This window comes from Lentinula edodes (assembly GCF_021015755.1).
Source record: "Lentinula edodes strain Le(Bin) 0899 ss11 chromosome Unknown C8R40scaffold_14, whole genome shotgun sequence".
Lineage (NCBI taxonomy): Eukaryota > Fungi > Basidiomycota > Agaricomycetes > Agaricales > Omphalotaceae > Lentinula > Lentinula edodes.
This window is the reverse complement of record NW_025764320.1, coordinates 759,589-787,282: the sequence shown is the minus strand read 5'-3', so window position 1 is coordinate 787,282 and position 27,694 is coordinate 759,589. Positions and strand designations below refer to the sequence as shown.

At 47.5% G+C, this 27,694-nt stretch overlaps 7 protein-coding genes across 7 annotated transcripts; 3 read left to right on the top strand and 4 right to left on the bottom strand.

The window, feature by feature from the left end:
- The first annotated feature begins 131 nt into the window (after positions 1-131).
- C8R40DRAFT_157386 (uncharacterized protein) lies at positions 132-2,439 on the top strand. Its single transcript, XM_046234199.1, has 3 exons — positions 132-584; positions 641-2,200; positions 2,264-2,439. Exons 1-3 carry the CDS (start codon positions 340-342, stop codon positions 2,286-2,288), a joined length of 1,830 nt encoding a protein of 609 aa, XP_046087314.1. The 5' UTR covers positions 132-339; the 3' UTR covers positions 2,289-2,439.
- Positions 2,421-12,305, top strand: C8R40DRAFT_157374 (uncharacterized protein). Its single transcript, XM_046234198.1, has 11 exons — positions 2,421-4,928; positions 4,982-5,050; positions 5,108-7,477; positions 7,528-7,770; positions 7,820-8,129; positions 8,181-8,281; positions 8,332-8,442; positions 8,501-8,692; positions 8,745-8,803; positions 8,853-8,997; positions 9,051-12,305. The coding sequence occupies exons 1-11, from the start codon at positions 2,643-2,645 to the stop codon at positions 12,081-12,083; spliced, it is 8,919 nt and encodes a 2,972-aa protein (XP_046087313.1). The 5' UTR covers positions 2,421-2,642; the 3' UTR covers positions 12,084-12,305.
- A 2,040-nt stretch (positions 12,306-14,345) lies between these two features.
- Positions 14,346-15,614, top strand: C8R40DRAFT_1160392 (uncharacterized protein; the record flags this gene model as incomplete). Its single annotated transcript, XM_046230013.1, has 2 exons — positions 14,346-14,358; positions 14,659-15,614. 2 exons carry the CDS (start codon positions 14,346-14,348, stop codon positions 15,612-15,614), a joined length of 969 nt encoding a protein of 322 aa, XP_046087312.1.
- Positions 15,615-16,329: 715 nt separating this feature from the next.
- C8R40DRAFT_1043473 (uncharacterized protein) lies at positions 16,330-16,761 on the bottom strand (the record flags this gene model as incomplete). The annotated part of the gene is made up of 3 exons (XM_046224169.1): positions 16,330-16,481; positions 16,539-16,587; positions 16,645-16,761. Coding segments are annotated over 3 exons (318 nt in total), but the record flags the coding sequence as incomplete, so codon positions are not given.
- Positions 16,762-18,228: 1,467 nt separating this feature from the next.
- On the bottom strand, positions 18,229-19,299 carry C8R40DRAFT_1043545 (DUF500-domain-containing protein; the record flags this gene model as incomplete). The annotated part of the gene is made up of 5 exons (XM_046224176.1): positions 18,229-18,509; positions 18,570-18,875; positions 18,928-18,954; positions 19,007-19,072; positions 19,128-19,299. 5 exons carry the CDS (start codon positions 19,297-19,299, stop codon positions 18,229-18,231), a joined length of 852 nt encoding a protein of 283 aa, XP_046087310.1.
- Positions 19,300-19,607: 308 nt separating this feature from the next.
- On the bottom strand, positions 19,608-21,841 carry C8R40DRAFT_1043535 (glucoamylase; the record flags this gene model as incomplete). The annotated part of the gene is made up of 10 exons (XM_046224174.1): positions 19,608-19,765; positions 19,839-19,934; positions 19,991-20,465; positions 20,524-20,799; positions 20,858-21,017; positions 21,081-21,233; positions 21,283-21,459; positions 21,526-21,623; positions 21,678-21,725; positions 21,782-21,841. 10 exons carry the CDS (start codon positions 21,839-21,841, stop codon positions 19,608-19,610), a joined length of 1,701 nt encoding a protein of 566 aa, XP_046087309.1.
- A 231-nt stretch (positions 21,842-22,072) lies between these two features.
- On the bottom strand, positions 22,073-27,687 carry C8R40DRAFT_157221 (P-loop containing nucleoside triphosphate hydrolase protein). The gene is made up of 15 exons (XM_046234197.1): positions 27,412-27,687; positions 27,307-27,359; positions 27,012-27,255; positions 26,559-26,953; positions 26,131-26,508; positions 26,031-26,074; positions 25,606-25,975; positions 25,108-25,552; positions 24,755-25,036; positions 24,538-24,697; positions 23,740-24,482; positions 23,081-23,688; positions 22,980-23,032; positions 22,757-22,920; positions 22,073-22,703 (listed from the first exon to the last, which is right to left on the bottom strand). The coding sequence occupies exons 1-15, from the start codon at positions 27,442-27,444 to the stop codon at positions 22,329-22,331; spliced, it is 4,347 nt and encodes a 1,448-aa protein (XP_046087308.1). The 5' UTR covers positions 27,445-27,687; the 3' UTR covers positions 22,073-22,328.
- Between the last annotated feature and the right edge of the window lie 7 nt (positions 27,688-27,694).

Sequence of the window (27,694 nt, the reverse complement as noted above, 5' to 3'; positions counted from 1 at the left end):
GTCTGCTAATTGAAGTTCACGAGGAACTTTTTCCGTATGTCCTATCTCACCTACAGGCTCAAATCAATTTTGTAACGATTTTCAAGCATTCTATATCGTATGCTACAAAACCCCTTGCTTGCAAAAGGACCCGTTTTTCTCGTTTCAGAAGCATCGCGCCTCGATTTAAAACGAATACACCAAATACTTCTAGCCTATTATCGCATCCTTCAAGCTAACCGCGAACTTCCACATCAACTCTACTGGCCCTTAACACCTCTACGTCAAATAGCATCCGAAAGCACCTTGGACGCCGCGTCACGTCTTTTGGCCATCAGGTGTTATGCTCTCCAAAGTGGGATGGGAGAAGCCGAGCGCGAGAAGTGGGAGACGGCGACACTAGGTGAACTGTACACTGTGGACTGTACACTCGGCTACGGGGACGCCTTGGATGGCTCCCACTTGACAATAGATGGCTGGCTCATGCCAATCACAGAATTAGAACGCGTCCGGTCAGCTAGAAACGCCATTGCGATTGAGTCGCAAGATTTCTATTGCTCTGATACAGAAATCGTTCAAGAACAGATACAACTCTCTGACTTATGGTAAGCCTTCTTCAAATGCATTTGAATGTATCCAAAATCAATGACATGCGTCTCAGTCCGCTCGTCGTGAATTTACACGGAGTTCTATTAGTGCGATCTTCTGTAACTGAGAACATATCATCTCCTCTCATTCCTACGCCGACAGCAGTAAAGGCTCTCCGATCACTTGCCCTGCATCTCACAACACGCTTGCCAGTACTCGTTACCTCTGCCCCATCATCCGGGAAGACGTTGCTTCTTTCTCATCTTGCGGAAACTCTCTTTCCTCATGTCCAAAACCAGTTAGTCTTCATTCACCTTGCAGACACATCACTCGATCCTCGCTCTCTCCTTGGTTCACACGTCTCGTCACGAACTCAGCCAGGAACTTTCGAATGGAAGGAAGGTATACTAGTTCGAGCAATGCGGGAAGGAAAGTGGGTTGTGTTCAAGGACATCGACCGAGGCAGTAATGAGGTCCTAGCTTTGATCAAGCCGTTGATTGAGAGCCTTGGATTGGATAAATGGATAGGAGGACGTGCATCATTAGAAGTCGTAGGTCGAGGCGAAGTGGTGGCTGCAGATACATTCGCAATCTTCGCAACCCGCTCTGCTTTACCTTCTCGAAATGGTACCTTCGCTACCCCTACATTCTATGGAGCCCATAAGCTGCACGAGGTTGTCGTCGCGTCGCCTACAACAGAAGAATTAACGTTGATTGTCCAATCGCGTTACCCTCGTTTATCAAGTCAAGCCACGAGTGGCCTGATCCGCCTTTGGCAAGCAGTCAGGGAACTCGGAACCACAGTGTCCGCAAGGGATGTCGGTCTACGGGAACTGGAGAAGTTTTGTGTACGGGCGGAGCAGCTTATATCGTCCTATCCGGCCGATGGCTCTTCCACGTCCGATGAGGACCTCCCATTATATTCCATCTTCCCGAACACTTCACTCCGCGAAGAGATATTTCTTGCAGCCCGGGACGTGTTCTTCGGTTCCGGTGTAACTGCTTCTGCCAGAGCCCACACAGGATTGATTGCTCACACTGTCGGCTCACAACTAGGGTTGGAACAGGAACGCCAAGAGTGGCTACTTTCGCGATGGATGCCCGATTTCGACGTAGAGACAGACAGGGATGGTCGGCGCACCGCTCTTCGTGTCGGTCGCACTCGATTACTGGCGAAACCGATGAAGCGTGAAATTACATCTTCTACCCCTCGGCCGTTCGCTGTGCATCGCCCAGCTATTCTTCTCATGTCCCGTATTGTGAACGCTATCGCTCTCAACGAACCTGTGCTCCTTACCGGAGAGACAGGCACTGGGAAGACTAGTGTCATAACTCATCTGGCCCATATTTTACATCAACCTCTCATTTCCCTCAATCTATCTAACCAAACGGAATCATCTGACTTGATTGGTGGGTTCCGGCCCTTGGATGCGCGGGTACCTGCCTTATCTTTACAGTCAAAATTTCTGGATCTGTTCGGAGAGACGTTCAGCCGTAGAAGGAATGAAAGATTTGAGGCGGACGTGCGGAAATCTGTTGCACAAGGGAAATGGAAAAGAGCTGTGGGGCTATGGAGGGAAAGCGTGAAATTGGCAAAAGATAGGATAATGAAAAAGCAGAGTAGTGATCTGGAGTAAGTTTTTGTCGTCCTTGAAATAAATTTTCTCACTTTTTCAGGGGGGAACTCGATTCACAGACTTCAAGAAAACGGCGTAAAGTAGATTCATCTTCGTTGGGTGCTTCGAAAGCTAAATGGGACGCCTTTGAGCGCGATGTTGAAGAGTTCAGTGTGCAGTATGTGAACGGCAAAGGAAGGCTCGCTTTTGGTTTTGTCGAGGGCCCGTTAGTGCGAGCGTTGCGCGAAGGCGATTGGTCTGTAATGAATTACACTTATTCTATCTTGTTACATACTAACTTTTCGTAGGATCCTTCTTGACGAGGTTAATTTGGCTAGTGCAGAGACTCTTGAGTGCATCGCTGGTCTGCTTCGTAACCCGACTGCCTCTATCACTCTGACCGAACAAGGATCACTGGAGCCGGTACCTCGTCATCCCAACTTCCGCCTCTTTGCGTGCATGAACCCCGCTACTGATGTTGGCAAGAAAGATCTTCCCCCTAATATCCGCTCTCGGTTTACCGAAATCGATGTACCACCTCCTGATGCGGATCGCGAAACACTGCTCAGTATTGTTGCACAATATATTGGCCCCAGTGCAGTCAGCGACAAAGCTTCCATCATGGACGTTTGCGAATTCTACATCGCAGTCAAAGACTTGGCTGAAACTCGCCAGATTGCAGATGGAGCCAACCATCGTCCTCACTTTAGTATGCGTACACTTGCTCGCGCATTGACTTTTGCATCCGACATTGCAAGCACCTACGGACTTCGGAGAGCTCTGTGGGAAGGGTGCCTCATGGCATTCACCATGGTTCTCGATATACCAAGTTCCGAGAAAGTCGTTGCTTTGGCTCAAAAGCATCTGTTAGCTGGAGTAAAAAATGTCCGTTCTGCATTAGCCAAGGAACCTACTTTGCCTCCATCTTGTGCACCAGAGAACTTTGTCAAGCTGGGCCCTTTCTTCTTGGAACATGGACCTCTACCTCTAGATCCTGCCGACGACTATATTTTGACACCGTCAGTAGAGAGGAAACTAATCGATCTTGCTCGAATCATTCTCACTCGACGCTTCCCTGTCCTCATTGAGGGACCTACTTCCAGTGGGAAAACTAGTTCAGTAGAATACCTCGCTAAAAGAACAGGACATCGGTTCATTCGTATCAACAACCACGAACACACCGATATACAAGAATACATTGGTTCCTACGTTCCGCACCCCGTCACCGGAGAACTGGTATTCACTGATGGTTTGCTCGTCCGTGCCTTACGAAGTGGCGACTGGATCGTACTTGACGAGCTCAACCTTGCCCCAACGGATGTCCTTGAAGCTTTGAATAGACTGCTCGATGACAATCGGGAGTTGGTTATACCGGAGACAGGAGAAATTGTCAGACCCCACCCACATTTCGTGCTGTTCGCTACGCAAAATCCATCAGGCCTATACGCAGGAAGGAAGGTGCTGTCTCGTGCGTTCCGCAATCGTTTTCTGGAAGTTCACTTCGAAGACGTCCCTGAAGCTGAGCTGGAGATTATTCTTTGCCAGCGATGTATGATCGCACCTTCGTACGGGAAGAAGATTGTCGCAGTATTTCGCGAATTGCAGAAACGAAGGCAAACTGATCGTGTTTTTGAAAGCAAGCAGGGCTTTGCCACACTTCGAGATCTGTTCCGTTGGGCCGGTAGAGACGCCGTTGGCTATCAGGAACTAGCCGAAAATGGTTACATGCTCCTAGCAGAGCGTGCTCGCAGAGATGAAGACAAAATTGTCGTCAAAGAGGTCATAGAATCCACTATGGGAGTTAAAATCAATGAACGGATGCTGTACGATTTCCAGAGTCGCGGGCCAGAGTTTGCTCAGTTTCTCGATTGTGATCCTTCAGGTGCATCTCTCATTTGGACCAAAGCTATGCAGAGACTTTTTGTCCTTGTCGCTCGTGCTCTTCGTTTCAATGAGCCGGTCCTCCTCGTCGGCGAGACTGGGTCAGGGAAGACCTCTGTTTGTCAGGTGTATGCGGACATTACATCTAGAAGGCTTCATGGCCTCAACTGTCATCAGAACACGGAGACGGCAGATCTCATTGGTGGTTTGCGTCCCATACGAAATCGTGCTTCATTAGAAGCTGAGGCTTTACAGAAAGCAGGAGTACTATCATCTAAGATAGGCTCAGAACTGGACTCTCACGATGTAGCGACTTTGCAATCACAATTAGATATGCTCCTCAAATCTACTACTCTAACTTCTCCTACTCGCGACGCCCTAGAGGAGCTTCAAAGTAAGATTCTCAAATCCAAGGCAATCTTTGAGTGGCATGATGGTCCTCTGATTGAGGCCATGCGTAACGGAGATGTCTTCTTGTTGGACGAGATTTCTCTTGCTGACGATTCCGTACTGGAACGTCTCAATAGCGTCCTCGAACCATCACGCACTCTTGTGTTAGCTGAAAAAGCAGCTGATCATCTTCACCATCATCCGTCTCTTGTTGCACACGAATCTTTCAAGCTCGTGGCTACAATGAATCCCGGTGGTGATTACGGGAAGAAGGAATTGTCTCCTGCACTTCGTAATCGGTTCACCGAAATATGGGTCCCATCCATCGATGATCCCGCTGATCTACATATGATTATAAGTTGTTGGTGGAAACATAAAAGTTTGCAACGATATACGACCGCAGTCCTGGATTTCGTGGGATGGCTTTCTCAAAATGCCGGAGATACTTCGTTCTTGAATCTCAGGGATATACTGGTGCGTTTTTCTAGATTACGAAAGGGTACATACCTCTGAGTCATCTGTTTCAGGCCTGGGTATCATTTTCGAATGTGATGTGTGAAGGAGGATTAAGGAGGATGCCTACAGAGGAAATTTTCGTGAGTAGAATGTACTTATTGGCGAGGCGTATCCATTTATTAATGAAATGTCCTCAGCACCATGCTGCCCATATGACTTACCTAGATGGTCTTGAGTCGACCCCGTCACTTTCCTCCTTATCAGAAACATCACTGCGACAAATGAAGCTAGCCGCTGTTGCTCGTCTGAATGAACTTGTTCCTTGTCCCACTTCCGATCCGTTCATACCTCAACATGATCCGTCCATCTCCTACCTATTAGGATCCTTTGTTATTCCGAGAGGGTCCAAGCTGGTGCAGCATCATACGTTTAGCTTTCAGGTGCCTACCACTCAGGCAAATGCTATGCGTGTCGTTAGGGCTTGTCAGCTCGCTAAACCAATCCTATTGGAAGGTAGCCCTGGCGTTGGGAAAACTAGCTTGATCACTGCGTTGGCACAAGTCTCAGGCCACGAGCTTTGTCGTATAAACTTGTCTGATCAAACTGATCTAATTGACCTGTTTGGCTCCGACCTTCCTGTTGATGGTGGCAAGGCTGGAGAGTTTGCTTGGAAAGATGGTGAGTTTTTGAGGGCTCTACAGGAAGGATGGTGGGTCCTCTTGGATGAAATGAATCTTGCCCCCCAGGCTGTTCTTGAAGGGCTCAATGCCGTCCTCGACCACAGAGGCTCTGTCTACATTCCGGAGCTAGGTAGAACATTCATCAAACACCCGGCTTTTCGGATCTTTGCAGCTCAAAATCCTCTTAGTCAAGGAGGGGGTCGTAAGGGTCTACCCAAGTCTTTTGTGAACAGATTTACAAAAGTCTATGTTGATCAGTTATTACCATCTGATTTGCGTTTGGTATGCCAATATTTGCATCCCGAAGTCGACACTAAACTCCTTGAACCTATGATCGCCTTCAATAGCTCTTTACATCATATGGTTTCCATTGAGCGCTCTTTGGGGAAAGAAGGAGCACCATGGGAATTCAACCTGCGGGACGTTCTTCGTTGGATCGAACTCCTTAAGCGCCCGTCGGAACGGCAACTTCTCCCAGTTGACCATGTCCGGACTGTTTACTCTCATCGTTTTCGTACCTCGAGCGATCGTCATTTGGCGCTAGCGTTATTCGAGCGCACCTTCGGCTGTTCTTTCGACTATTCCCGCAATCCTGTATGGACGATCTCCAGTTCTACAATAACTGTAGGTCAATTTCGCAGCGAACGACACAATTCATCTACACCTGCCCGCCCTAAGCGTCTACTCAAATCGCAACTTTCTGCTTTAGAGGCTTTAGGCTGCGCTATTTCGAATTCGAAACTCTCTATTGTTACTGGCGCTCGAGATTCTGGAAAGACAGCCGTGGTGGAGACACTAGCAGTCTTGACTGGCAACGTATTGCACAAAGTGCACATCAATAACACCACTGATGCGATGGATCTACTGGGTGGGTTCGAACAGGTAGACTTGCAAACCCGCTTCAAGGAGATCGCCTTCACTGCTATCGCTGCCGTTGAACAACAATTGCGAGTCCAGGCGGACTCTAACATCGATATAGAAGCCTATCTTTCCTTAAGAAGGGCAGTCACAGACACATCTCTTGAGGAATCTAGAGCTATTCAGGAAATCATATCCAGGCTGTCCAAGGGATCATTTAGTGCTGCTGTCTTTGCTCAGCTATCCCTGGCACAAACTCAGATCAAGGAAGTCTTGTCGTCTGAGCAAGATCGCCGTGCTGGACGTTTTGAGTGGATTGATGGAGCTCTTGTTCGAGCACTTAAAGCTGGCCATTGGCTTCTACTGGACGGTGCTAACCTTTGCAATCCATCTGTCCTTGATCGGCTCAATTCCCTGTGCGAAACTGACGGATTTTTGACCTTGAGTGAGCAGGGCTTCATTGAAGGTAAAATACAGACATTGAAGCCGCATCCTAACTTCCGACTATTTATGACGGTGGATCCTCAATACGGTGAACTATCGAGGGCCATGCGGAACCGAGGAATCGAGATAGCCTTGATCTCATCTCCACCTATAGACGACACAATCCTCCTCCGTGACCATCATCGACTCCCTACGCTTTCCGACGATGTTTCCCCCCTGGTCTTCGCTGCTATGCGTCTCGGCGCGCGCCAAGGTGGAGGCCAATATTCGAAGCATAGAATACCATCTGGCCGTGCCCTCGACCAAGATTCCATGTTATGTCATCTGCTCGATGTTGCACCTAGTCTTTCGAATAGATCTGACAACGAGAATGCTTTGTATCATTTCGTTTCACGTTGTATAACCCCAACAGCAGTCCCTATCTTGCACCGTTTCCTTCACACACAGCCAGACAACGACTCGACTCCCCACAGTTATGATCTCATTTCCCAAGAAATTCTTCCAATCGCAGTACAAACTCTTTCACGCCTTCGAGATCAATATGGTACTGAGGAGATGTTGACTATTCCTCATATGTTGGCGATGGTGAGTAGAATGTGCCTTTCTTGGAAGGCTTACTGAACTCCCCTATGTAGCCCATAGATTTCTTCCTCGGAATTCAATCCCCCGTTTCTGATCCTGGGTTCGCCCATCAAACTGCACTCAACATCCTGAGATTAGTAGTCGGTGTTGTTCTAAGCAAGCCATCCAGACCTGCTCCCGATAAATCCTTTGCTTCCTCTGATAAGCGTATGCAACGGACGATGGTAGCCATCGACAATTTATTGAAAGAGGCCTACGGCGCTGGCACTTTGAGTTTGGAGTTGGTTTCCAGTCTTGTAAGTTTCATCATGTGTAAGACTCCGAACGTGTCTAACTTCAGCCCAGGATTCGCAGACGTTACCTCTGATGTGCGAGCTCATAGACCATACACAGTATTTGAGCGAGATCGTGTCACGACGGGTGCTCGATTATTCGGCCTTGCAATCCCTGGCTGAGCAAGTCATCATTGTTTCCGAAAAGCTTCCTGTTGCTTTTGATACTTTGAAAGGCCGTTCGATGGATTTGAAGGAGGTTACGATGCTATCTTCGGGTTTGGGCATCAACCAAATCTGGTCGACTCTCCAGGACAATACGTTTGCAACACCGGAAATTCTGCGTCTCGAGGGACTCGCCGTTCAAATCGACGGCCCACCTAGTACGTTAGTTGCTGCCTCTTGCGGAATGCCAATGTTTACATGTTCTACAGACCTCCGAAAACAGGTGCTGAACTTGATGGCAATGGCTTCTATCTCTCGTTCGTCGCAGCATGACATAGAAACTCGTAGGATCACCGAAGCCTTGGAACTTGTCAGTATCTTTTCACCAGAAATGCAAATTGATTCTCATTGGTACGGCAGCGTGTTCGAGCTCAAAAGGTGACCCATACCAATGATGATATCGGTGCTCTGAAGGTCTCTCATCTTGTAACAAGACTCACAATATTGTCGATGGGGTCGAGCCTGAGCGAGGTATGATCCTATTCCATTACCGTAATCTATTACTGCTGTTCTCACTAGTCTCATATAGGCTGCCAAAAGAACGCTCGCCAATCTTATCTCTCAAGCCTGTAATCAACCTTCTGCAAAGTTGGCGCACCTGTGGACTTACCAACAATCATTGTGGCTGGTTGACGCTTTCCAAGATAGCGCGGAACAGCTCTACAACGCTCAGACAACTTCGCTACTCACGTCGTGGATGAAGGATGTATGGGATCTGGAGGTATGGCTGAAGTGTGTGCAAAATTCGCTATAGCATCTTATCCTTGACTTAGGAGGTTGGTCCCGCTGTTTTGTTCGGACCGGCCCAGCTTCAATCTGTGCTATCTGTGTGGTGAGTCGAACCTAGTGATAAGATGTCAATAATTCCTTATATTGATCAGTGACTGGAACACAACACCCATGGCGAAGCTATCTGAATATGAGACTAATTTGTATTCACAAGCCCAGCTTGCGCTTTTGAACACGGAACAAGTTCTATCAAGGCCCGAACAGCTTGCGGTTATCTTAAAGCGATCTATTCTGAAGGTGAGTGATCTTCCGCTCTCAGATAGTCGAGACGCCGACTCCGATGGCTTCAGATCGCATCCTGCTTTCTCGCTGCCGATGACCTTTCCAAAAGAGACACACTCCCCGTCACATTTGGGCAAGGCGTTGATTCACCAGCACTAATCTTGCCTGAGCTTGAGAGCGCCCTCGCCCACTCTGTACCTTTCAGACGAGCAGTTGAAACCTACCTACAACCAGTGTTCACCTCCTCTGAACATCCGGCTGAAGATTATGTGGAATATGTCACTAGATTGGGATTGTGTTGGATTAGTGCAGGAAAATTACTCTTGGATCTTTTCATTCCAGATGCGCCGATAGACCCTGCCGCAGTTCAGAACCACATTTTCGAGTTTTGGTCACAACGTGCAGCCTCCCTTACTAAAGAGTACGACCTTCATTCCGAACTCGAACAGTCGATAACTGGAAATATAGAGAATGGCGTCACTGCATACCTTCGGACTTCGTTGGATGCTGCACAAGAACATCTCGCCAATAGACCAACTGCAGTATTCTCTCGTGATGTGACTAGGTTACATATGCTCTGGTCGGAGGTACTGCAATTCCAAGAGCATATCCTCAGTCCTACAAAGCTCGACGCCTTAATCTCTGATCTCAAAACTGGCGATCGATCCGCTGATCTCAGGGAGCAGGTCATCCAAAGATCCATTGTTGGATTTATGCAGCGCGTGCAAACGGTTTACGCAGAATTCGACGACATCATATTCCCTATATACTACGCCATTCTCCATTTACAAACGGGCCTCAGAATCTTGAAGCAAGGCTCTATCCTCAACCCTGTCACTGAGTCTGCCGTTACAGCTCTTACTGGATTTCCAGCCATCCGATCTGCACAGGCTTCTGTCGTACCGCAGAACATCGGTGTAGTGCCTGGCTTGCAGGTCTTTCAACGTTTGTTGATAAGCATGGCGGCGATTTCGCTAGAGAGGACTTCTGGCGTTGAGATAAAGTGCCATATGTCATTGATCGAAAACACGTACGAACAAGCTTCCCGTCTTTGGCACATCGATCAGAGCAAGGAGGAAGAGTACCAAAAAGCTTCTGAATCCCTTTATCGGCAAAATCACACTGTTCATGCGATGGAGAGTGATGCAGAGATTGAAGAAAGAGAGTTTGCAGAACTCTTCCCATCCTTCGAAAATGTTCTATCTGATGATGCACCATCCTCTGGCAACCTCAACATGTCTTCCCCAACACACCAAATTTCGGAGACAGACATCAAGCATTTTGTACACTTGCATAATGTCCTTTTCTCTGGAGAAGGTTTCACCGCAAGCTCGTATCGCGCAGTCCAGCTTACCAACCTCCCTGCCCTTTTAACATCAATGAACATGTTCACAGACACTCTCGATTATAATGCGCTACCTCTGTGCATATCGCTTCTCGCCGAACGAATAGAAGAGACGGGTGAACCTTCCAAGCCACGAGCGATCTATAATTTCTATGCCGATGCTAACATACACGAGACCCGCAAAGCCATAAAAGTCTTAACAAAGACGAAGGAGCGTCTCCATACTCTTATCGAGGAATGGCCGGATCAAATGGTTCTTCGGCATCTCAAAGAACGCTGTGACGTCATTCTAGCATTGGATCTGCGAAGCCCCGTTGCCAAAGTCCTTGCAGCACTAGAGCAGCTATTGTTTCATACTGAGGACTGGGAAGTCTATGCCAACAAAGAAAACAGCCTACGTGACTCCCGTTCTGAGTTAATCGAGCTCATCGTCGAATGGAGGCGTCTGGAATTGAACTGCTGGCAAATCTTATTTGCGGCCGAAACAAAAACATTTGAAGACGGCGTCTTGCCTTGGTGGTTCCGCCTCTACGATGCTATCATCAGAGGACCTCTAGATGTTCTTGAAAATGCGATCGGCAGTACTACCGAGCTCTCAGCCTATCTGGATGATCTTTTACCTCTACTCGACGACTTCATTCGTGGTTCATCTATTGGTCAGTTCCGCGTTCGGCTACAATTACTCAAATCATTTGGAGATCTCTGTTACCACCTGAAAACTATTCATTCTGGTCTGAAAGCCGAAACTCTAGAGCGTATACTGCGTATTGTCAACGCCACAGTGGGCTACTTTATGGCATTCTCCAGCAGCGTCGCTGCGGAACTTTCTACAGGACGAGCAACTCTTGAAGTAGAGATACGAAACCTGATCAAATTGGCCAGTTGGAAAGATGTGAATGTGCACGCCTTAAAGCAGAGCGCTCAAAGAACACATCGTCAACTCTACAAGCTCATCAGGAAATATCGTGAACTGCTCCGCCAACCAGTCTCAAGTCGTCTTGAAAATTTCTCAAAGTCGTCGAAAGATGAGGATTCTGTGCATGAGCATCGCCAGTTGGGAATAGTCAAGGCTCCCGATCCAACCTTCCCTGGTACCATTTCCGATATTTCTGCACCTACACACCTCGTAAATCTAGGACGTACGTATCGCCGCTTGGAACAGCTTATAAGCAAGAGTATTGCACCTTTGATCACATCCAGATCAGCTGACGTCGTTGAAGCCTTCGCTGTTGATATCATTGTCACGTCGAAAGAATTATCATCAATTTCGCTCACCCCATCACTCTCTGCAGAGCGTCGGGAGAAGCAACAGAAAGCTCTTCTGACAAGGAAGAGAAAAGCATGGAGCGATTTGTTGAAAGAACTGAAAAGGGCCGGCTTTGCTGCTCATGTCAAACCCGACGTTTTACTTCAAAATCAGAGTACTCGCTGGATTCGGGAACAACCTTTGCTTATCGGAACATCTGATTTCAACTTTGAAAAGATTGAAATGTACTGGAATCGCCTTAATGGTCTGTTTCCTTTGTTAAGAGCAAACGTTCATTTACACCATGCGGATTTATCTACTCGAGAATTACAACGAGGTGTCACTTTCCTGGAGTCAATCTTTTCCCTAGCTACAGAATCAAGGGCTAGGTATGTCTTATCGTCTCGAGGAAGTGTCCGTGCTAAATTTCTCCAGATTATCCGATTCTTTCAGTGGTTATATTCAACTTCAACACCATCTCCGTCGTATGCGGAGCCTAGCTTCTTCTGACGGTGTCGTTTACTCTGCGAGTGACACTTTGGACAAACTCGCTGCTATCTTTTCTGTTCTTTGCAGGTTGGAGTGCGCATTGGCGGAATTGCAAAGTGCCTTCAAATCCTTTTTACATTTAAATACACCGATAGTCGATTCCGTCACGGACAGGATTCAAGGTCTTTTATCTTCTTGCGTTGAGGCACGAAGCCGATTTGAAGGAATGCTGCAAAACGTACAGCTAACTTCATTTCCTATTTTACTGTCAGGTAATGTGGTTTCCTTTCCAAGAATTTGTACTTGTGCTAATTCGTAAATTCAGAGGAGTACGCTTTGATCATAGAATGCGTGGAATTTCTTCGAGCGACCATACGGACCATGGACTTATGCGTCGAGGATGAATCCCGGTTGCGACCATATATCTACCCCATTATTCATTGGCTGCGATCTCTGGACTTGAGCTATTCCTCCATCGCAAGAACCCTGCCTGATCCAACGGTAGCGTGCAACGGCAATGAGATCATCAATGTTTGCCTGGCCACAACCGAGGTTTTACTTGCGAAGTCTAGCAATCCACCTTCATCAGTCGAAGAGGATCGAGACCATTACATCCGCGAAGACTATCAGGGTGTTCGTGAATTCACTTCGATTTTCAAAATCGATCAAGTCATTGAACTTCTCAACCGATCTCTGAAGGGGTTCGCCGCTGGGTCAGCCCTTGACGTAAATCGATATCTTCCCTTCTTGGAGTTATACTCCAATCTTCTTCATCTCCAACTTGCTTCACACGACCACTGGACAAAATCACTACTCAAGCTCAATTTCGTCCTTTGCTCTGTTCTTGACACAATCTGTCGGCAAGGATTTTGCAAACCTCCCGAGCCCGATGAAGATGGAACTGCTTCCGGAGACGGTGTAGCGGAAGTGAATGATGGTGCTGGGATGGGCGAAGGTTCTGGGGCGAACAATGTCAGCAAGGATATTGAGGATGAAAGTCAGGTTGAAGGTTTACAAGGGGATAAAAATGATGCGAATGAGCCTCGAGATGAACAGGATGATGATGCGATTGAGATGAGTCAGGACTTCGATGGCGACATGGAAGATGTACCGGATGATGGATCGCAGGCTGAAGAGCAGGAGGAGGACAGCCAGAGTAATCCAGATCCAGAAGAGCAAGTTCATGACCTAGACTCTTCCGATCCCGCGGCAGTTGATGAAAAGTTTTGGGGCGACGAGAAAGGTCCAGAGGACGGCGACGACAAAGCAAACAAAGACAGCTCAACTCAGCAGAGTGGTGAATCCGAAGTTGTCGCGAAAGAAGGGGGAAACAAAACGGACGCTAAAGAGGATGCCGACTCGCCGGAAACCAACGACGAAGCTGTCGAACCGCAACCTGATCATGAGGATGAGGAGGCTAAGCAGGAAACTGGGGAAGAAGATTCTACGTATCCTGATGCAAGCGGTGCTCCAATGGATGAATACGTTCCCGAAGCAGACGCTCTAGAGCTTCCTGAAGAGATGGATATGGGCATGGAGAATGTGGCGGAAGAAATAGAGACTGATAAGATGGACGTCGACGAGGATGAAAATGATGATGGGTTTACAGATGAACGTACTCCAAAAGACGGGGACGACCATCAAGAACATGATGACGAACCTTCTTCACCTACTGCGCAGGATGGAACCCAAGAACCCGAAGACAAAGAAACGACCGAAGCGGAGCTTCCTGGCCAAACCCAGCAAACGGAGGATGAAGAGAATGTTGATGAGAACAGCGCTATTGCGCAACCCGATATTGGGCAGGGAGAAGGGGATGTCAATGGCGAGCACTCAAATGTCGAAGAAAGTCAGGATCATTCCCATGTTGAATCGGGTACCTCCATGGGGGTAGCAGGAAAAGCGGCGGCGGCGGCGCAGAAGTCTCAGCATGGGTACGTGTGTTATGCTATGAATTGATATTGGTCGCTAATCCTCCGAAAAAGCTTGGACACCACTGAACAACCGGAAACTCGTGAAACGAGCGAGGACTCTCCAATGGACCTTGACCCCACTGCAGGTGCCGCTCCCGCAGGCTCCGAGCAGGGTCAGCAGCCCTCTCGACAACATGACCAACTTTCCGCGAATCCTCTTCGTAGCTTGGCGGACGCATTGAAAGAAGTACAACGACGTTTCGACGAAATCTTCGATAGCGAGGGCCAAGATGTACCCAAGGACCAGGTCGGAGCATCGGAACAGCCAGCGGCATTAGAATACCTTCGGCCAGATGATTCCGACCACGACATGCAGGCCCTTGGTCCAGCTCAGGAAGAGCAGGTTGCCAAATTGCAGGAGTTAAATCTTGTCGACGACGAGACGGATCCCAATAGCAACATGCCTCCCCTTCCAGACATTGAAACGCCATCAGAACTCGAAAATCAAGACCGCCAACGACCCCCCCTCAAGCAACCTGATTCCTCAAACGATAGCATCTCGCGAAAAGGTGAACTGGAAGGGGCGATCGCTCAAAATAACCGCCAACCCTTGTTCGAGGATGGCACATTAGCTCCTAATCGTGATGATCCCAATGCTGACGTTGACATGGAGGATGCTGCAGGCCCTGATGTTGAGCTCGAACTACGCTCCTGGCAAGCTGCGGGGCTACCAGATCAGCAGGCGGACCATATCTGGCGTCTCTACGAATCCCTCACCCACGAGCTCGCGTATGCCTTATGCGAACAACTACGACTGATACTCGAACCTACCCTTGCTACTCGACTGAAAGGCGACTATCGTACTGGAAAGCGACTGAACATGAAGAAGATCATTCCCTACATTGCCAGTGACTATACCAAAGACAAGATCTGGCTCCGGAGGACACGACCCAGCCAACGCGAATATCAAGTCTTGATAGCCCTAGACGACTCACGGTCAATGGCGGAGTCGCATTCCGTTCACCTTGCTTATCAAACTTTGGCGCTAGTTTCGAAAGCCCTTACGCGTCTGGAAGCCGGAGACATTGGGATTGCCAAGTTCGGTCAAGATGTACAGATGTTGCACGACTTTGATGGGGCCCCGTTCAGCGACCAGGCAGGGATAGAAGTGATCAAAGCTTTCCATTTTGATCAGAAAGCTACCAATGTACTTTCACTCGTTGACACGAGCTTGCGGGTGCTGGAAGCCGCTCGGGTACGACGATCTTCGAGCTCGAGCACTGCAGCAGACCTTTGGCAGCTTGAAATCATCATTTCCGATGGAATGTGTCAGGATCACGACAAGCTTCGGGCAGTCCTTCGAAAGGCAGAAGAGCAGCGGGTCATGATTGTGTTCATCATCCTCGACTCGCTTCATACCGGAGGCACAAATAAATCAGGTTCGTCAGCACAAGGCTCCATATTATCGATGGAGAAGGCAGAGTTCAAGAACGTGGATGGGAAAATGGAACTTCAACTCCAGAGGTATTTAGACTCTTTCCCCTTTGAGTATTACGTGGTGTTGCGGGATGTGGAGGCCTTACCGCAAGTGCTATCAGCGACATTGAAACAGTTCTTCGAGCGTATTTCAGAGGAGTGATAGCTGTGTTGTCATTGTAGTCCATTTTGTATTTTTCACTCATTTCTTATTGTACATTCCCATTGCATGTATCATACATATGTTCCTCTCACACAAAGTCCATATTGCATGAATGAAATCAGATACATAGTGTCCTACATAGTGTCCTACATATTGACCAGAAAGTAATACCGATATCATGAGAAAAACATACCTGAAAGCACCACGGCAGCAAGCTCGAACTAGATGGTTGAGATTAGAAGGGAAAAGAGCAATTCGTTCATGCATCCATCAAGATTGAACCATTTATGGGAGGAAAAGAATAAAGGTGAATTAACACCATATTTAGTCGCGCCCTCTGAACCCGCCTTTCTCTCTATCTCCACGGTCATAGTCGCGGTAGCGGTCTCCCCCTCCTCTATCACCTCCTCCCCTGTCACCTCCTCCTCTGTCACCGCCTCTATCTCTATCTCTGGGTTTATCATAATCTCTATCCCGTCGGGAATCATCATATCGTCCAGCACGGTCTCCTCTGTCGCGTCTGTCATAATCACGGTCCCGGTCTCGAGAATACCTCGAGTCGTACGGCCTAGGGTCGTAGGGACGGTCACCAGCTAAAGTAAATATTGATTCAAAAAGCAGAAGAAAGTTCAAAATAAACAGACATACGAGGGCGGCGTTTGGTGGGCCCGAAGTATTTTCCAGGGGTCGGAGTACGAGCCCTACCCCTCCTAGCCTAAAATACGGTCAGAAAGAACGAGGTAGTGTAAAGTTTTCGTCTACATGCCTTTCCAACTGTGACGGTCTTCCCGTACAATTCAGTGTTGTTGAGAGCGGTAACGGCGGCGTCCGCTTCTTCAGGAGTCTCCATGGTGACGAAGCCAAAACCTTGAGGGAAGATTCAGCTCATTCATCGCAAAGCAAAAAGAAAAAATTACAACGTACCCCTCGACTCGCGGGTGTGTGGATCGTAAACAACTTGAGCTTTCGTAATCTGACAGCTGAATATCAGCGGGAGGAACTGAAAAAAAAAGAAAATGATTGTACGCACTCGGCCAACTTTGGCGAACATAGCTTCAAGTTCACGGTCATCGACCTTGGAGGACAGCCCAGATACATGGAGGTTATTTCCTGGGTTGTTGTCCTGACCACCATCTCGACGTCTGCGAAACTAGTTTGAGAGCTGAAATTTTTTGGGATAAGCACAACTGACCCTCTGTCTCTATCCCTGTCCCTGTTGTCACCTCCAGGACTTCGACTCCTGCTAGACCTACGAGGTCCATTATTGTAAGGACCTCCATACCTGCCCGAATCCTCAACACCATTCATGTCGCCTCCCGAAGGAGGTGGAGGCGCAACGTCTTGTGGCTGCCATGCTGAGAACGACGTAACGTAAGAAGGCAAAAAAAGAGGACGGAAGACGAGCCAGGGCGATTAGGCGGACGGTCCGTACAGTGTGTACAGACCGACGACGTACGAAACGTATATCGAAATTTATCGGTTTAGCAGCACGTAGTCGAAGGTTGAATAGCCCGTAAAAAGGTCGAAGCAAAGAGGGTGGTCATAGACGGCCGAATATAATCGAAAACGAACTGGGGACCTCGAATGAAAGCTGGTGTACTTTGTTTTCAGCCTTGAGCCGAAAAGTACTGGAACAAGGCGAATCATGGCGAAAAGTAGACGTAGCCCATCGTCGACGGTAGTGATGAGCACGTACCATTATCCATATCGGTTTTTTGCTTTCGGTTGTGGTGGTTGCTGTCAAAGGTTCGAAAGCTGACAGTTGTTGGTTTGTTGATTTGCTTTGTATACACCGCAACGAATTTTATTCTCGTGACATCTTCAAGACTCGAACTTGCCCATTTTATAAAATCATCTTATACAGCTTTTGCTATGCTATCCTTGACAGTTAGTACCACTTCATCGAGATGCTTCCCCTTCCCGAACCTCCAAGCTTCACAATTTCGTTCACACAACTAGTACGTTGAGCTAGGCTCCTAATATAGGCGTGCTTGCTCGTGTTCTTTTAGAACAGTTTAGAACCTCATAAAGATCAACCAGAATGATCCTAACTCATACGAAAAGAAGTAGCCCTCCACGTTCAACATCTCAACATCTCAAGGCTTCCTGAAGGACATTTTGTTCGGGGACATATTATGAACTGTAGCCTGTTGTACTTCCTGGATATCTCTGAGGTATATCTGTGTTCTCTTGCTCAATCGTCAATTAAACCCTCGTTCGTCCTCGCCACTCCACTACAAACTCAATGAAACTGATGTAGAATGGGTCGCAATCATCACAGTGCGACGATTGGTGAGATACATAAGGGTCCTCACGAAAAAGAGCCCCAGTACGTCCACTTATCATAAAAATCCAGTAGCGTGGTCTCGTCGGAGCTTTGCGCGTTTTTGTGGACCGGCGTTGAAGTTGAAGTACCTCGAATTATCCCTACCGTTCATGTTGGCCTAGTTCGCTTTCGTCGCAACTTGCAAAGACAGAAAACTTTAAATATTATGATCAACATATGTTACACATTTCCGAACAAAATCAAAGGTCATGATCATGAGATAGGAATGAAAAAAAATGTCGAGAGAAATGATGACCTGTGATAATCAATCTTAAGGACAACGGTCTCTTAATGGTGCTGACCATCCGCGTCGAAAACCATATGATGTCCGCTGTTGATACTGATATGATCACCCGTGTCCGTTGGAACGTACGCTTCCTGTGGTAGCCCCGTTTCATCCAGTCCTTCTGCTGCTTCGATGATTTCGTACAGCCTAGAAGCCACCTCTGGCGGAGGCACTCTGCCTCCAAGAATATCTCGTGCTGGAACAGGGGATCCATAGAAATCACGATTGGCGTCCTTTCGTTCGATGAGAACCGTTCCTTCCAACGACACTCCAGCGAAAAGACCTATAGAACATGAGCAGGTGAATCGACCCTCTAGGTAGAACTACATTGCCATGTACTCACCTTTGCTCTTTGAATACGAAAACATTGGTGCTGGATGAGCTAATGACGCCTGTACACTCCCTCCGGTACCGATAGGGCCCGCAGCAGCAGAGACGTTTCCACCGATAGTCACATTCCCTCCAAGTGAAAATGCCCTTACAGCGTCTTCACTGTTCAAAACGATCACAAAGTCTGTAATATCAGCACCGATCTGTAGCCCCCAACCTAGACCGCCCGTGGCTATGCATGATGGTGCAGACCAAGATCCATCAGGAAGTCGAGCGATTACTAGACCAGAGCCAGCTTTTCCAGAGAAGACAAATCCAGCTTCGAAAACAGTCAATAAAACGAGTTTCACAGAGATGAGAACGTCACTTACCCTTCACAACCTGAAATACAGCAAGCCCTATTCGACATTTGAATTAATGATGATCTTGACAGCTAAACGGCAAACGAACCTCTTGCAGATTGCAAAACAGCTTTTGGAATGGCGTTCAGTGCTGATTCGGGTCGTTCAGGATCCGCTATAAAGCTGAGAGTAAGAATGCCGGATCGTTAAAAAGAAGCAATTAGACGTACCAAGGAAACTATCGAGAATCTTTGCCGCTTTCTCCGCCTCTCCAGGTAACGAAAAGCCCTGAACGAATTCCCTCGAGCCTGAAGCAATCTTGTTGCCACTTGCGTGAGCAAACGCCGTAGCCTGAATGCCTGCTTTCTGAGCGCCTTGTTTGAATTTAGCAAGCATACTCATATCAGTCGTCGAAGTGTTGTAGTACTAGTAGTAGAACTATCAATGTCGATGCGTCATTCAGTCAAGGCACGTGTCGCGCCGCGCTAAGAACTCCAAGGACAGATTTAGTAGGATTTAGTTTAGTGAAAAGGCTCTGCAAAGGATGGCACACAAATTTTAAACAACAATTACAGAGAGGACAGTGTATATTACAAAACAATCAGAAGCTGGAGTTCCATGTGCATGATGCAGGAGATACAGTAATGATACAAGTGGACGAAAACGAAAGCGAACCCAATACAATCCAGCGAAAGAGGCATTACTATAGCTTAGTCGTGCCATGTATCCGAAAGCACCACTGACTGTCCTTTGAACGGGGATGCAACTTCGTGGTTGGGATCGTTTTCCCAAGTAACCTGACCACTGCGTTGGTCTTGCACGATATACTTGTAGCTAAAGGTAGTCGATGCAGGGATCTCGATCCTCACTAGTGAACGAATGAGTATACGACCGTGACTATACCGTCGAAAGTGAAGTCGTCCAGAGCAGAGAATACGTACCAGTCCAAGAGGGATAATTCTTTGGTTCTAATCTCACGGCATTAGCTGGCTCCCAATCGCCCAATTGGCCAATAGATCCGGTGATATAGACGTTTTCTGTAATAAGGGAGTTAACAACAGTCTCCTCGGTCAAGCAGAGGCGGGATTCGAACCTCCGTAAAGAGTGTTTCTCTCTACCTCGAAGACAATCTCCGACATGGGTCCAGGATTCGATATGCAATGACCATTGGCATCCCGGCGTATTTGTAACCCTTGCGCTCCCCAAGGAGTAGGTACGATACCGTCGTGCGCAAGGAAGGATGTGATAGCAGAAGCATAGCTCCAGGTGAGATCTCGAGCGCTGGTAGGTTTCCCGTCGTCTTTTCCATATTGCTCCGCCAGCGACCCACTTTCCGGAGTATAATTACCATTAACCGCGATGAAACCATCCGCAAAGGCGCGGATCTTGGAAGTGAGTGTGCCGTATGTCTGCGAGTCAGCTCCGTAGTTCCCGGTTTGTACATTTGAAGAGAATTGTTGGAAGAAGGAGAGGGAGACAGGTGTGATTTGCAGAGAACCTTGAGCATCCCATACGGAAAGAGAATCGTAAAGTTGCTCGGCTACAGCAAAGGTTGTAAGATACCAGGGCTACAGATAAATTTCACCTCAGCCGCTATCCTGAATTATGATAACGAGAAAGTCGTACATTGCCTTCCATGTAAATGTCCTCAGGATATCTTCCAGTAGCAATCGCCTCGTTTTCAGAGAACCCTTCGTTGATTCCATATATAGTCTTGAACGAATCTACATAGGCTTTAAGGTTTGAAAGTGCCTTGTCCGAACAAGGTTGGAATGTCAAGGCATCACAACCAGCACTGGGGTCAAAAGAATGAATAGAAGCCAAAATCGAATTTGCATCGATGCCGGAACGCCCGCCACCAGTGTTAGAGGTGATATAAGAGCCATTGGGATTCCAGTAGGACTGATTGAAAAAGGTGGTTAATACTTCGATCTTCGAGATTGAGTGAATCTATGTATACCTGCAAGAAGCACAAAGCATTGTCGGCCTGTGTACTGTAGCTCTCAGCAAGGTCATCTTTGCTAAGGGTCTTTGCCAATTCTGCGCCTTGACGGAGAGCGCGGTGTTGAGCGGCGGTAGTCCAGAAAGACGACGATGAGACTTCCTCCCACAAGTCGAATCTTGCGAGAAACACCGTGTCAGCTCGCATTCAAATGGGAACGAGAAAATAGATAGATTTTTACCCAGTCTTGTTCCAATTATCGGCGACGTAGTCAAGATCAAGCTGGATGGTAGGCCAAAGTGTGTTTACATGTGTTTTGTTTGAATTATCCAGCAACCAGTTGGCGTAGGCAATGAGAGTGGTTGCGCGCAGACCAGGGCCATCGCGTTGAGGTCTGGAGAATGTTCAGCATTTCAACCCACTAAAAACCCGCAGCCAGGAACCTGCCCCAGGAGCCTGTAAAGGCAGTCAAATCGATGTTGAACTTGGGTTCCCCGAGACCTCCCGTAGTGATGTTTCCAGAAGGATTCTCCACTTCTTGCAGCCTGCTCTGTGCATCGGCATAACTATCGATCAGAGTCCTCAAGGACAAGTCTCTTGGTGCGGGCGAACGAGCGTAGCTAAAGACGAATGAATGTCATGAGTAAAAAGATATTGCGCATATATGCGCTCAAAAGAACGCTTACTGATCAACGATGACTTTGAAAACCAATGCTGCGTCGCGTGTCCAGCTGTACAGATAGTTTGGGTTTGAGGTGCTTGGGCTGGCAATAGCAATTCCGGGCTGTCGTGAGCGTTTGAGAACAGGTTAAGATGTCAATATGCGCGAAGCACTGACTGCAGCCGCAGAGGCTTGATTGCCGTTTGGACCGATATTAGCAAGTAGCTGCACAGAAATGGATTAGTGGACAATAAGTTGCGGAGTTCGCTTCTAGTATTTACCCCTGCCTGAGCAAGTGGACCTTCGCGTTGAATATAATCGTTTGCAGAGTTTGAGAGCATAGTGATCTGGGAAGAAGACTTTACACCGAACGAGCTCGAGTGAGAACGAACATTGGTAATGGAAGTATGAGCCGCATTGACGACGACAGAAGAGAAACTAAGAGAACATATGAGGCTAAGAGCAACCATGACTGTCAGACCCGGTAGGTGGATGCGGCCCAGGAGTTGCTTTAATGCCAGTTATGGCTCGATTTGGTGGTGGTAGTTTGCACTTAAGCTTAAGTACTTAAGCGCTCACTGACATCATTCCGTCGAACCTGTGATCACACCTTCCCCCCAGCCTCCTCCCAGTGATCTGACTTGTGTATGTCTTGTATACATCAGATTAGGAGGACTAAATAGTAAATACGCAAGTGGTCATCAATCGAGTGACAAGGGAGGGTGATGCCTGGGTATGAGGGGGTTGAGCTAAACGCCAAAAACCTAGATGGTCAGTTTGGAACACAGGGGATAATACTGTAATTATCTGTAGTTTTTATTGTAATCTTTACTCTTCAGAAGCTTGTGCCAATTCCCTAAAAACGCTTCCCTCCTTCTGCAGCAACTCAGCGGGGTCACCCATCTCTTCGACCAGGCCATGATTCAACACAACTACTTGGTCATAATCTTTGATCGTCTTGATACGATGAGCAATAGTGATGCAGGTACAGTCCTTGAAGGACGACCGTATCACCTCTTGAATGCTGTCGTCCGTTTCTCCATCCAGCGCGGCGGTTGCTTCGTCCAGAAGAATGATCTTTTTTCCAGACAGAAGACTTCGTGCAAGGGCAAGAAGTTGTATCTGACCCGGAGATAAAATTGGGCTTATACTTTGGATTTGGTGGTCGATACCGCCGTTTAGTTCGGATATGGCTGGCTTGAGCTATTTTCAGGAAGCGTCAATACTGTTTTCGCACCGAGAAACCAAGAACGTACTTGCGCCGACTCAATGGCCGCCCAAACATCATCGTCTGATTTGCATCCAGTAATATCCAGATTTTCGCGAATAGTTCCGTCCAAAAGGAAAGGTTCTTGGCCGACCATGGTCATGCCCTTCCGCAGTCGGCGTCGAGAGATGTTCATAATGTTCTTTCCATCAACTGTGGATGTAATAAGCTTGTTAGAGAGCGAGCCACGGAAACTGATGCAACGATTTCACTTAGAATTTCTCCTTCGACTTGAAGAGCCCTTAACAGAGCTAACAGCACGGTACTAGGTTGCTAAGTCAGTGGACGAATGATAAAGCTAGCAGCTACGTACCTCTTTCCAGAACCTGTACGACCGCATATGCCGAGAGAACTACCAGCCGGAGCACGGAATGAGACGTCTTTGAGAATAGGCGTTACTCTGTACTTGGCCATCACATTGGTCAGCTCAATCTCCCCTCGAGATGGCCATTCATTGTCATCCGAGATTCCAGGACCTTGAGATTTATCATCGTCGTCTTCCGGTACAAGGTTGACAAGGTCTAAATTCCGCTCCAAGGAAACAGCTGCCATCTCGAGTTTTGTCCAGGATGTCAACATGGTGTTGAGCATGTCCTGAAGTGATATCGCTTGACTCATTGCAGCAGCAAATAGTCCGGCACTGGCACTGCGCCTTGTACCAATTGCCAAAAGAACAACAGAGGTGTTGACGATTGAAGTCATAATCCCAATGCTACTCACGAGCCATGCTGCCACATTCCTTGACAAGTAGAATGGTCTCTGCGATCGAGCTAAGAGTATCTCGCTACTATCGAGAAAGTGACCTTCGGCACCAGCAGCACGAACAGTCAGAAGTGCGTCAAACATCATGGTTTCTTGATATAATGTGTACAAAGGTGATTTGCTAGCCAAATCTAACCTCCGAACACGTTTGGATGTTGCCTGCAATAAGAGAAATGTTAAGATAGATCACAGTGGTTCCAGTTTGCATACCAAGTAAAACCATTGTACGAGGTAGAATACAACGACCACACCGAAGACCACAGCAGCCATGTAAGGGAGCGCTATGATCATGACAATGATACCACCAATGGCTCGAACCATCTGGTAGAAGAAATCGTACAACGCAAGGGGCAGTCCACCATCAATGTAAGCTATGTCTTGACTGAAACGATTAATCGTCTGTCCCACTTGAGTAGAGTCGAAGAACGACATTGGTGCGTGCATTACTGCAGAGAATTGCCACTCGTGAAGGTTGCGTGACGCATTCTGGGAGAGGATCATGATCATGTAGTAAAATACATAGCACAGAGCAAACGTATAAGCAATTTCAATGGCAGCGTATCCCGGCAGATACGCAACTACGCTTTTCCTATTGGAGAAGTGACTGTCGTTGTAGGTACTCCAGACCTGCAAGTAAACAGGTGTGATGGTTTGAATGCCGACAGTCAAGAGGAGTAGGAGCAAGTATACGGCTATACAATACCAGCTTGCGGCTCGGCAGTAGTGCATGTAAGATCTCATGGCAATGGACTTTGTGCTATCCGGGAGCTCCTCCATCTTGAACGACGGTTTCTTCGGGCCGCTGACTGGGCCGTTAGGTAACGACGTATCTTCTAGAGTGCTAACAACCTCTTTGAGGACTTCGACTCCCCGGAGATCACTATATGTCCCCTGTGCGGATATTCTGGACTCATTCAGTGAAATGATCCAGTCCGCAAAGTTGAGATGAGCCACTGTTTATACAACAATCAGTTCCGGTGTCATTCTTCAAATGTCGAAGATACACACTCTTATTTGTAGACAAAATTACTGTTTTGTGTGTCAGTAAGCCTCGTCCTCGAGAAAAAAGCGCCTCAAACATCGAATTTGCAGTGGGCCCGTCTAATGCTGAAAAAACGTCATCTAATACTACCACTGGTTTCCGGGAGTAAACTGCACGAGCAAGCGCCTATTTTCCAATTATAGAAAATGAGAGAATAGATTAAGCGAATAACAAGTTACTGACGACTCGGGCTTTTTGGCCTCCGCTCAAACCACTTGCAAGCGTTGAGTCCCCGTTCTTCATCTGCTTGAGGTCGAATTCCAAAGCACAAGCACGAATGACCTCGGTATACCATGCTTCTTCATAATTGGATGCAAACAGGATATTGTTACGAATAGTCTGGCTCGGTTGAAGCCAGGGTGTTTGCGAGCAATAAGCAATAGAACCCCGTTTGAAAGGATAGGAAATTGTCCCGGACAGAATTTGCGTTTCCTCAAGCAATGAGTGCAGGAAGGTGCTTTTGCCCTAAGCCGAAAAGACGAGCAAGGTCAGTGATTCTCAGATAGGGAACAACTGACATGTTGAAGAGCACACACCGAAGCCACGCGTCCTATCACCATGGTGATCATTCCGACTTGTATTTCTGCATTTAAATCATAGAGCAACACCTTTTCACTCCATCCGATGCATGCAGAACGAAAAGACACAGTTCCAGATATCTGAGGCTCGGATGTATTCATTTTCTCATCATAGGTAATCTCTTGAATCCCCGAAACTACATCGCCCTTGGTCGAGCCTTCAGTCTCAGAATCAAAAGCAGAAACCGAGGATGAATCAACAGACTGCGAAGATTTGGACTCGAGGCTCAGAAGATAACCCTCGAGGCGCTTTATGCAAGCGTAAGCCGCCAGCACGCGAGGATAGTTTTGGCCAATAGCATAAATGGGGGCTGTAATGATCCCAATGGCAGTATAAGCCGTAAATAACCGGGCGGTAGTCAAACCTTGGCTATGTGAAAGGAATGAGATAATGGCGTACGTGCTAACATACAGGTTAGGATGCAGAAATCACCAATGAGTGGATGGTTAGCTTACCCAAGAGTCGCTAGAGAGAGCGCATTCATCGTCACGCTTGTCGTGCAGACTATCAGATAAAATTTCCTCCAAAAGTTTTTTCGAGCCTGTAATTCCGCTGTGCGAACTTCTGATACTTTCTTGATAAGCTCAGGCTCGTAAGCTGATAGCTTGATGCCTTTGATCTGTCTCAGAATGCCTGATATCAGTCGAATACGTTTATCCCCTGCCGCCGAGAGCTTTGTCTGCAAAGGTCGTATCTCTCGGGAGAAGTAAGGAGTGACCACCATTATAACAATAGTCATAACAATGGTGGCTACAAAGGCAACACCAAGCTCGTTGTATATCAGGTAGAGACCAATCGCAATAGTGATGAGTGATGACCACATCTCTAACGTTTTGAAATAAGCGGTTTGAGGAACGGGCGATAAGAGACTGAAGCTTACGATGGAGTGGATCTATCACAGATGTTATACGGTCGATGTCAGCACTGGAAAATAGTGTCTGTGAGTAGGACGAGCAACATAGATACAATAAAATTCACACCTTATGAGATTCATCGGATTACCACCAGGAACGCTCGCGAGACAAGTCACGTTCAAAGCAAGGGTTTTGCGATAAACTGCCTCGGACATGGTTCCACGAATATATGCACTTGTTCGAGCAATGCAGTACCAGTACAAGGTTGAAGCACAAGTTAAAGTCAAGAATATAAAGGCGAACATTCCTGCTAGCGACCATCCCCATTCAACAGGCTCTGGAGAGTTAGAGGAGTATGAATCGATGAACTGAATGGCTGCGTTGACCATGGCAGGTTGAACGACTTGCGTAAGGGACATAAGGATTGCCGGTATTACTGGAGACATGAACGTGGAAAGAAACGCTCGCAGAAGCGCTTTCAGGAGTTTGGGGTGAGTTTTCCGTCTATCGACGATGTGTCAATCTCGAAAGAGAAGATAGAAAGTTGGGCTTACTTTTCCCGACGCCAGGAAGTTTCAAAACGCATATACAGGGCAGTGGATCTTTGATCAAAATCCGGTAGATCATCCAGATTCAAAGTTCCTTTACGACCTTTCCACATTAATGGGAGAAGCCATAATAGAAATATGCTGGAGAAAAATCCTGAGCTCTTATAGACTCCAGACTCTTTGGGTTCCGGGGTGTTCATCAAGACTAAGCATAGACCGCGGACAGCAAACGAAGCTGCGAAAGCAACAAAAAAGAACATTGAGATTGAGCTTTTTCCTGCAGAGCTAAAGGTACGAAGTCGACTGGCGTCCAGAAGCAGGACAACCAAGAGATACAGAGAAGTGGCAAAAGAGGAGTCTTTCCGAGATAGCTCATTGGAAACCAAAATGACGTTAAGAATCTAGAAGTATTCAGATAAGCTTGAAATTTGTCTGCGTGAAGTAAAACAGGAAACATACAGAGACTACGAGAGACACAACTAACGCGGCCGTCAAATATGTACCCGCAAGGACCGGAACATCCGTTGGTTTGGCAATGGTCCAAGCAATTAACGCGAGGATATTGAGCGCAAGATTAAGGATGAAGGCGATCAAAACATCAGGTCGACGAAGAGAAGCTCCGATGATCTTCCGCGATACAGAAAGTCGAACGTACGAAGCAAAGAGAACTAGAGCTATGGCACTCGGAATAATCGACAATATCCTAAACCGACATGAATTAGTTTGCGTTGGCTACAAAGAGTCAGATCCTTACGCATTCTCGAACATTACTGTGAAATCAAAAGAACGACATTGGGATTGTGGTCCCTAAGGCAGTGTAATTAGTTTGCACATCTAGGAAGGTTGCAATGACACGCACAAAGGCCGAGTCCTGCGCACAGAATTTCGACATCGTGTAACAGAGTCGAAAAGTCGCAGAGGAACTGAAGCAATGGGTCCAGGAGGTGACTGAAAACGAAGTCGGAATACTATGGGAAAAATCTCTGCGTCAGCCCTTCGGAATTGAGGCGACATTAGCACATGTATTTCTATTATTTCTGTGCAGTCGCATGTAGTCGGAAGGTTGTACGGATGAGTGTATGAGTGGTGTGATGATGGCGTGGAAGAGAACGCGTTCCTCCATCGAGAAATCCCGGCCTCTG